This window comes from Lampetra planeri, chromosome 44, assembly GCF_965212315.1.
Source record: "Lampetra planeri chromosome 44, kcLamPlan1.2.h2, whole genome shotgun sequence".
Classification (NCBI taxonomy): Eukaryota; Metazoa; Chordata; class Hyperoartia; order Petromyzontiformes; family Petromyzontidae; genus Lampetra; species Lampetra planeri.
The window spans coordinates 9,706,197-9,716,706 of NC_136150.1; the positions used below are offsets into that span (position 1 = coordinate 9,706,197).

General features: G+C 48.4%; 1 protein-coding gene across 1 annotated transcript in view; it reads left to right on the plus strand.

The window, feature by feature from the left end:
• LOC144732921 (cAMP-dependent protein kinase type II-alpha regulatory subunit-like) overlaps positions 1–8,920 on the plus strand; it is a 99,606-nt gene extending 90,686 nt beyond the window's left edge. The window contains exons 10-11 of the mRNA XM_078614588.1: positions 2,586–2,709; positions 3,961–8,920. Of these exons, the coding sequence (XP_078470714.1) occupies positions 2,586–2,709; positions 3,961–4,106 (270 nt within the window). The 3' untranslated portion in view covers positions 4,107–8,920. The remainder of the gene's footprint in view (positions 1–2,585; positions 2,710–3,960) is intronic.
• The last annotated feature ends 1,590 nt before the right edge of the window (positions 8,921–10,510 follow it).

Consider the following 10,510-nt stretch of genomic DNA (forward strand, 5'->3'; position numbering starts at 1 on the left):
TCTCTCGAGTTTGCACCCGGTTCAACAAAAATTAACTTGAAACCTGAATAGGGCTTCGGTTAACACAAAAGTCCTTTGATAAAATTGCGCATGTGATGCTGGGGTACAACCCCTGTGGTTACTGCGTGTTGCAGGACAACCCCCAAACCGTTTGTAGACTCGCTTAACGATACACCCGGATCATTTTTGTTGAACGAAAGTCACGAACGTTATTGCGCCCTGCGTTTTTCTCCCGTCCAACAACACCCGTTGACACAAGTTAACGATTGTGCCGATGACGGGGAACGGTTGAATGCATGCGACGGTGCCTTGAGAGGGGAAGCTCCGCCGTACACGGAGCCCGTCGATGAGTCGACGTGGTACAGTTGTCAACGAAAATACTGGACACGTTCGTCAATAACACAGCCGCCTTAAAATAAATAACAGGGAACGTTTTGAGCCATTGTCCTTCTTCATAGCACAAAAAGAAGAGCCATGAACCCAAAACGTTGCCAATTATATATTTTTCCTTAAGGTCACAGTTTTTTTTTGTGAATGCGAGGTTCTTAATTTGTTATTTGTGCTTGTACACCACTGTCGATGCAGCCGCAACACCAGATAATTCTGCTGATCCCATCTGTAATCTAAGCAACTAGCCTTTTGCCCGTCTAAGAACGGGTGTATTTCATTAAATCTGAAACTTGCAAGCGAAAAGCAGACCGCGACGTAATATTCATTGCATCAATTCATGTGCAAATGTGTAAGGCCGCGGTGACACAGACTTATTTCATTTGAAGGTTATAATCCCTTGTTCATAATGACGTCCTTTTTACTTCTATATCTCAATCGCGTTACGGAGATCGTGTGACGTGAGGGTTGTGCCTTTGTAGTGAGGGTTGTCAGTCGTTTGGCATTTTTACCCCCCCATATGAAGTGATGTCACCCGCTAATTCATATTAAGCGCGGGGGGGGGGGGTGTCCATTTTGAAGACGTCACCTCTTCACGATTATTAATGTGGGGGCTGTTTGATGAGGAGTGACGTCACCTGGACATGAGTATTAATGAGGGGGGCGGGGTCCATGTGGAGGACGTCACCTGTTCATGAGTATTAATGACGTCACGCGTGGGACACAGACGTGCTGTGCTCATTATGCTAGTAAATAACCACCGAAAACCGTTCGCTAGTCGAGCACCCCAAACTTCCTGAGCAGCGTACTGGACAAAGCAGCGTGCTTTGTGTGTCACCTGGTGGTGAACATTTGTATCTGCAACCGATATGCTCATGTGCTTGAGATTTAGTATTTTCACAAAAAAGTTTACTCTTATTCAGGATATATCTTTTTTTGCATGACCCTACAGTCCATGAGCCACGAGATATTGTTTGATGAGCACCAACACCCTCCTCTACCCCATCCACTACCCCATCCCCTACCCCCATCCCCTACCCTCAACCCCTACCTTCATACCCTACCCCCATCCCCTACCCCCATCCCCTACCCCCATCCCCTACCCTCAATCCCTACCCTCATCCCCTACCCCCATCCCCTACCCCCATCCCCTACTCCCATCCCCTACCCTCAATCCCTACCCTCGTCCCCTACCCCCATCCTCTACCCTCATTCCCTACTCCGATCCCCTTCCCCCCCCATCCCTTACATCCCTGGAGCGGCCAACATTGCCGCGTGGGAGAAAATGTTCTCATTGTTGCAGAGATTCGTGACTCGTGTACAACGGCTACCCCGGTTAATACTGGGGGTGTATTAGCCGTAGAAGTACCTGCTGCCTGCTTCAAAGTCGACATTAAAGATCCTTTGACGTTGTTCGCAAGAGCAGGCAAATAATGTGTGCTGGCGTCATTGTACAAATTTTCCAATTACCCCACTTGGAATAACTGAATTGGAATCTACATAGCAGTCATCGTCCTACTACTGTGAACCCTTTCCAGAACCCTCTTAAAAAAGGGTCCTGGGTAAACAAGCGTAATATAAAAAAATTAGAAACAGTCATCCCTTGGAGAACGTTTTTAATCCGTTCCACAAAAAGTATTGTTCACTGAAATAACTGTTCATTGAATTCACTTGAAAAATAAGTAAAAATCATTGAGTCTGCAAGAGAGCAGTTTGCACTGCTGAACAGGGAACATGATGTAAACAAAGCCTGTCGAGGTTTCAACGCTCATTAATTAGGCGTCGCTGAGGGCATGGTTCAGCCCCACTTATGAGAGCTCGAATTGGCTGAAATTGGCGCCTGCGTGCATAACGTAAACATAGCATTAGCCAAAATGTTAGCGTCAGTCGAAACCATGGGGTCCTATGGGAGGCAAAAAGTTAACCGTAAAAAACGTTAACCGATGTCACTGTTAACCGAGGGACTATTGCGAAACACAACCTCCGGCGGAAACGTGGAGTCATCGCCACCGTTATGGACGACTTGAACGATGCTAAAACGGAGCGACGAAATGGGCTCGCTGGTCGAGTTATGACATCGCGAGACGGTTAGTGGTGGTGGCAGCGTCTCAGGGAGGCCTCCATTCGGCAGCGAATGGCTCATTGCCGATGACGATGGCGACGATTGACGTGTGCTCGCTTCTCTGTTTGCCGCGTAGACCAAGGAGGGGGAGGTGGAGATCGCACGCTGCACAAGGGGCCAGTACTTCGGAGAGCTGTCCCTCGTCACCAACAAGCCCAGAGCGGCTTCAGCCTACGCTGTCGGAGACGTCAAGTGCGCAGGTGTTTGCCGTTCCGCCGCCTTGAGCTCGCGTGCGCCCCCGCGCGGCAGTAGTGAGCGTCGAGTAAGCTCGACACGTAGGTTCTCGCAGCCCAATGTCTGTGTATACATAGAGAAGGACTCCTCTACTTACGAACTTTCGACTTACGAGCTTTAATAGATACGAACAAACCTGTCCGTATCTCCAGTTGCCTGTTCGGACCGAAAGTCGTAAGTTCAACTGCCGCGCAATAGATGGCGGTGGTGACATCTACATCTGCAGAATGTGAATAACCAGTGGCATCTACATCTACAGGAGATTATACAACTTTTAAAACCATTCTCCGTGTTTAGTGTACATGCCGTACAACATATTTGGAATCGACAGGAGCAAAGTTGGATTTATGAACAAATCGACTTATGAAGAGACATCTGGAACCCAACTCATTCGTAAGTAGAGGAGTCCCTGTATGTATGCGACTGTTCATGATTGACTTTTGGTTTAGGCCACGCAGTTAGTTAATTATCCAGTGTGGCCAAACAAATCGAACTGTCATGCGTACAAGTGTTCCAAGCCAGTAGGTTTTATTGTTTCGGCTGACCGGTAAGTGAAAGAATGATTCTTGTGGACGAATTCAGCAATTTTTTTGTTTTTCTTGCGCTTATTGTTTGGACGAAAGTCGTCTCGGGCCAGGTTCCGCTACCGACACAATCGTCGGCAACGCAGAGGTGCACAGCTCATCCTGCACTTTATTCCGAAACATGTCCTTGTTTACGTGCCCGTTGCATGATAAATACAGTCATAGTAATTTAACATTTGGGGTGGAGACATTGCTGAGTGGTTGCACGATTTCCGCTTGTTGTGGTTCAAGTTTCGCGGCCGTCCTGCTCGTGGGTTGGATCCCGACCCTGACGCCTGCTGTATATTTGGAGTTTGCGGTGTTTTCCCGGTTTTTCCGGTTTTTCCCTCCACATATAGCAACATGTGTTTATAGTATTTGGCTGAATAACTTTTCTACGTGTTAAGCCGCTTCGTTGAACTATCACTTGCATCCCGGTCACTTATGAAAAAGAGCTATATATATATAGCTCAGTGGGCCTTACCTGGTACAATAAAAATAGTTTATAGTTTTTAATAGTTTTAGAGACCCTTCCACCAGCAGTGGTGCAATCAAGATATCATGGGGGGCTGCACCTTTGTCTCTTTACCTGAATCTGACCACCTCAATGCCCCCCCCCCCCACCTCATCACCCACTTTGTGATTCCCGCGCAGTCATGGGCGTGCAGCCCTTTGAGCGCCTGCTGGGGCCGTGCATGGACATCATGAAGCGTAACATCACGCACTACGAGGAGCAGCTGGTGGCGCTGTTTGGGACGAGCATGGACATATCGGAGAACTCCAGTCCCGCGCCTGTCTAGACGGGTTGCGGTCAGGCGTCCGTTCAGCTCGCGTCCTGCAATTCGCGACGGAAAAGTTATTTCGCCCGGCGGAGTGTTGTTTGTCACCGGCGAGCGATCAAAGCGCGACGGTGACGACCACGACTGTCCCCCCACCCCCGCCCACAAACACCAAAGCGCGACCGACTGTGACGGGATTCGCGAGCCCTGAACGCAGACGCACACCGAGAATGACTTGGCGGCGTCGTCTGGGACGGCGGTGCAACGCGCAAGGAACAGTTTTCTAATTGGCTGTATACGCATCAAAAAAAAATATTTACAGGGTTTTCTTTGATTGGCCAACCTGATAATATTGGGTGGGGGGTGGTGGGATATTGTGAGCTGCTCACACCAACTTCGAATAACTTGAGAGTGTCTGACTGTTGTCGCTTTGACTGAGAATGACTAAATGTGATCCACAGACTTAAGACGAATTCCACAGGTTAAGGTTAACAGGAAAGTATATAAATAAAATAAAAAATCTGACATTTCCAAATTACCACTGGACTGGACGTGTCTGCCCATTGCAGCAAAACAAAAAATTCCCGACAGGGCAGCGAAAGAAAAACAAATGCCGCCTGTGTCCACTCCACGAGCCGCGATTGTTTCTGTTCGTAGCGCGTGGCTGTTTGCACGTTTTGCTATCAGGGTCTGTTGTCTGTCCGTATACTCGTTCATTGGATAGCCGATATGTCAGTTTTTATAATTAAGTCATCTGTTTTTTTTTCTACCACGCCCTGTCGCTAAAAAGGTCGTCATTACGCTTGAGGTGTAGCGGAACGGAAACGTGTGTCGTCAGCTGGTTATGGAGGCTAGCACGCACCCATATGGAAGATGGTGACATCGATAATGCCGTTGGAATAGTTTTTCCCACACATTTATGGACGTTGCCGTGTGTCGTTGGGCATGGACGTTCCACTTGGATAATAAGCGAGAAATTATAGCGAAAACAAACGTGTTTTATCTCAAATCTTCTGAACGTCTCCCAACCAAATAAATCGATTACCACTCTCCTCCATGAGACATGGAGCACGTTGCATTCACGTAATTCACCCTCGCTTCAAAAGGATGTCGTTTTTGGGGTGTTGAACTGTTTTGCCACCCTACAAACCGGGCGTGACCCTATCCGTACCCTCCGACATCACACAACGATTCGAGACGCCGTGTATGTGATGGTGGCAACACCATGCCCTAGCGGTCGGAGAGAGTAAGCGTGTGTCATTCGAAGCCATTAGGGGGGGGCGAGCGGGGGTGTGAGTATCCATAAGTGGGTCGCCCCTAGTATCTCGAAAAGATTAAAGCGACCCCTGGTTCGCATATTGTAGGGTGGCACTTTCCCACCCGCTCGGCATTTGAATGCGATGGATTTTTTTTTTATTCCGTTGTCAGTGACCTGGCTGAAAACTGTAAATTCATGACACTTGAGAACCGGAATTAATCGCAGGAATCAAACCCAGAATCCCAATGGTGCCAGCTCAGTGCTCTGACATCTGAACCACCCAATCTCCTTGCACACATTCAAATTGTTATTCGTCAGGGTAAGATTTTTGCATAACTGTCTTCGTGTTTTGCTCAATGATTTTCTTCATTGTTACATCACCAACGTCTTTAAAATCTTGTTCTTGGCCAGCACTGTTAGCATTGGGCTTTATCGTTTTTCACTAAATATCTTGCAATTTTTAAAACTGCCTCCACCCTCTGTCATCCTCCCTTGAACACTGGTCCGTAGACCTGACAGTCGTCTAAGTCTGTTTGTGCTGCGTGCTGTGCTCGTGTGTGTGTGCGCGCGGTCTGCGCTCACTAACAGCACTTGCCCCAAAATTATGTTATGGCTATATGGGGGATCTTTGCCTTCGTGGATGAGGATACCCCCCCCCCCCCCCCCCCGCTGGTTGGTGAAGGTGGAGAGCATTGAAATGGAGCACAACAGTAGGTTTAACGACTGCATTGGCCTCTGCTTGCCGAACAGCGTAACCTTTGTAACCCCGGCAGTTCAGCGACAGCTGTGTGGTGGTTGGGCCCTTTGCTGTTGGCAAATGTGGCTGTTGGTAGTTTGTGGGGGTTGATGGATTTAGCCGGTCATGGGAAGAATCTGGCGTGACGGCAGCAACCGTCTTGGTTGCAGTTCGCAAAGGGCACGGGTAGACTTTTAATGGAGCGGTGGTGGTGGGGGCTGACACGAACACAAAACTACTCGCTCAATTAGAAGTGTGAATTGTAACGTTTGTGATCGATTCCAAACCTCGAGCCATTTGTCGATAACGCTGCCCTGAATAGGACACGATACACTGTGTAGTTGGTGGCGTTTAGTGCAACGGCACCGCTACATAAGCGAGACTGGCCCTTGCTAGAAACGTTGCCTTATTACTCTATTATAGGATTAACTTTTTTCCACCTGAATTAGAGAGGAAGAGTTGAGGGTGCATCTGGTGGTCCGTTCGGGGTGTGTGTGTTTGCACACGACTAGATTTGTACAACTTGATTGTCTCAGGTTTGTGGTGCAACTTTTCGCAGCACCTTTATAATCCAGAGAAAACAAAGTTTTGGGTTGGTTACTCACCGCACAAATCTTTGCTGCCTGTAATCCAGCACGATGGAGGCAGCTGTGAGGGTTGATGGATGGGCATCAGAGAGTGGACTGATCGCCATCTGTTGCCATCGGTACGGGGATATAGTATTGCCCCCTCGCGCGTGTTGGTTTTCTCCAGGTGCTCCGGTTTCCTCCCACTTGTATAAATGCTACATTGGCTGAAGACATCTTTTAAAATAAAATAAAAAGTAAAACCCACTGCAGGACCCTCCTGAAAAAGAGTTCATACGACTTAGCATGGCTTCCTGGATCACTAAGTAAAATTATTACGATATATATTGTTTTGTTGGTGGGGTTCAATGTTGTCGATAAAAATGCGTTGAGTTTGTGTTCTCTGCGAGCCACTGCCAACAGTCTCGCAAAAAAAAACTTGATTGTTTTTCTGCGTTCGTTTCTGCCCCCCCCGCCACCGCTACCGGCCGTTGAACATAGCAGCTCGCAGTGTCCTTTCGCCTGCCAAAGACGCCGTAACCCGATTGCTCGAGGCCCTTCTGGCGTGAGGATTTTTTTCCTTTTAATATACTAAAATGACACCTCGTCAAGCCATACTAAAATCGAAAGTTAATTGACTTCATGAATGCCGGCAACATGACACGCGGGTGAGGGTGGAAGCATTTTTTGCTGCTGCTGCAGCACACAGTTTTAATGAGCACAACGTGGCCAGGTATATATAAAGTTAGTTTTTTGCCCCTCTGCTTGGTTTAAATGGTGGGCATCTCGGCTTCATATTCCATTGCGAACTTTAATGGACAACTGCTGTACTTGAGCTAAATCCTCACACGCGCGCGCCCGCACGGACCACCCCTTTCCAAACGCAATTGAATTTAAACGTTCACCGCGTGATCGGATTAGTCGATGTGCTCATTGTCCCTTGTCGCTTGTCAGCAAAACATGAATAATAAGCGTTTTAAGTCAGGGTATCGACGACTCTGGATAGACGGGCGCAATGTTGTGACTTAACCCTGCGGCATAACCTTGTTTAAAGGAGATGGGGGGGGGGGGTCCCATACAAAAACTCAGGGTGGGGGTGGGGCATGGCACACTCAATGTTTGACATGTTTAACGTGATCGTCGCCTTTTGTGGTCGGGCTGTGCCGCCACGGTTGCTCGGCGCGATGTCCAATGTTTCGCTACACGCGCTGCGAGCTTCTCAATTCTGGGACCTTCTAATTCGGTTCCTCAAGAAGTTCCCAGCAACGTGCGGGCAAGACGTCGGACATCGGGCAAGGACAGGGCTTGGCATGAGCCGAAAGCGCTTTGAAAAGCTCCATTCACAATCACGATTTCCACCACCATCATCACTGTCATCATGGTATCACGATCATCTTGTACCAACAGTTTTTGACTTCAAGAATTTGTTGACAGCGGCGAAGCCTTCAGCAGGAGGACTCGGGCCCCATCCAGCCCCCCTCAACGTTACGGCAGCCGCTGTCACGGTTTGCTAAACAAGCGGGTTTTGTGGGTGTCGCAAGGATAAGTAGGACTTTCGTATTGAAAGGATTGGACTTTGGCCGTGTCGCACCTTCTGCTTCACAACTGAGCCCTGCCCGGGCCGTACCAGGCCAGCCCGGTGCAGATCCGGGCGCGCCGGGGTTATTTTTCTACTGCGGAACGCAATCCGCGCCGCCGAAGCCACGTGCAACGGACAGGTCGAGACACGTGTCAATGTCGCAGCTGGCCTCGCAGCGTGCCGGCTGCCGCGTCATGACGGATGCGTCAATTAGGCCCCCACCGCTGGCCGCCTCGTCCCAAGCCAGATGTCCGATGTTTTGTGAGGTCAGCGTAAGCACGGTTTGGTTCCGGCTCGACACGGTGACGAGCCAGTGTAAAAGCACCCGTACCGCGAAGGGCCATTGTGCTCGATTGGCTAGCTTGGCTCTGATGTGCCAGTGGAAAAAAAGGCTTATTATTGTTGTTTCCTAGGAGGTGAACGCAAAGTGTTTCTCAGTCCGTTGGTGATTTATGTTTTTATTTCTCGTGCAAGCGTCGTGGGTGATGCTTTGTTTTTTTTTTGCTTACTGCAGTGTTTTTATCGGTTTGTGTTTTTAGAAGATGGTACGGACACTGCTACTGCCAACACCTGAAAAATGGCCCAGGGATTTTTTTCTACTGGGGTTCCTACTTCCAACCAGTGTGCATTTTGGTATTTTCTGACACTGAAATAAACAAATAAAAAGACATTGGGGTTTTTTTTCGCCAATTTAAATGTGTTTTTTTCTCTCATTTTCACGGCAAATATATTGTCCTGGTTGTCATTACAGTACTTAGATCATCGGTCTTATTACAGTTGTATGATCTGCAGGGAGGCAACGAAAGAATGGAACACGGGGTGCTTGCATGTTCCACACGGTGGTTTGCATGTTACACACGATGGGTTGCATGTCATATTCAATAGAATCAAATCTCAGAAAATCCATTATGCGGTCACCGTCAGTCGTGATCAATTGAGGACTTCCCCCCAAGCCGATTTTGCCGCTCCATCTCCACGGTGAATGTCCTCTCTGACGCTTTTCCTCTCTTGGTCGCCATTCTATCTCACACTCTACGTTACTGTAAAAATATCAATACCCCCTGGCACCGGTACAGGTATCCCTCGATTTACAAACGTTCGATTTTTAGCACCTTTCGCGTTTGCACAATTGACATTTTGGACACTTTTCCATTCAACGAATTTCACTACGCCATGCGCCACGAGATCATCAAACACAAGCACCCACGAAGTTGCGTTGTCAACCATCCGCGACAGCGTCATGGTGTCCCTGCACTGGCCACAGTGACGCCTCCACATCACCGCCTCTGCAGTCAATCTAACACGCAGCAGATCTTTGGCAAGTTTCCTGTAAAGGTATTTTTTTGTTCATATTAAATTAATTATTATTCAATCGATTTAATGTTTATGTTCTATTATTCATATTTTTGTATTGTGCCAAGTTACGTAGGTGTTATACTTTTAGGTTAGGAGTAGAGTTGGAATGACTGTCCGAAACACATCCCAATTTCTTTAATTACGTTTATTCTAGATTTGAAGCTTTCGTGACTGCAAAGATTCAAACTCTTAGGTTTTTTCGGCAAGTCACGTAGGTAAAAAATAATAATAAATGAAAAAAAATCAATTCAATCACGACGTTTTGGAGGCAACACAAGCTTCCTTTTACACCTGAAGAAGGAAGCTTGTGTTGCCTCCGAAACGTGATTTAATTGATTTATTTTTATTTATTTTTATTTTATTATTATTTTACCTACATGACTTTACCGAAAAAACCTAGAGTATTTAATTACATTTGTCGTGTCGTAGGTCTCTTCTCCCTCGTCGACGCTGGTGTGTGTGTGGGTGGCGTGCAGCGCACACACTCAGTCGGAGACGAGGTAGTGTCAGGTGGCACCGTCCTTCCTTTATTACTTTTCACGCCACCAACTCCGGCCCCTCTCTCACGACCACGCTGCCATACGACCCGACCCAGACACGAACGACCCTGTCCGCGTTGCACCGACGGCGTCGAACGAGATAGGCAACTCCTGTCCTGCCGCGTAATGACAGGGCGAAGGCGGTGATCAAGGCGGCGACGACGACGGTGACGACGGGACGAGTCCACTCCCAGAACCGACAGCCCGGAGCTCTCGCTCTCCGCTGCTTTTATTCCCCTCGGCGAGGCTTGGGTCCGCCGTAGCCGCGCCTCCCTTCTCGAACCCACCAGAGGGTTCCAGGGACCTCCCCACGAGGTCTACGTCCCTACAATCCCGTTACAACCGCGGCGTCCCCCGCGAATCAACAACACATCTCGCGACCCCCCCCCCT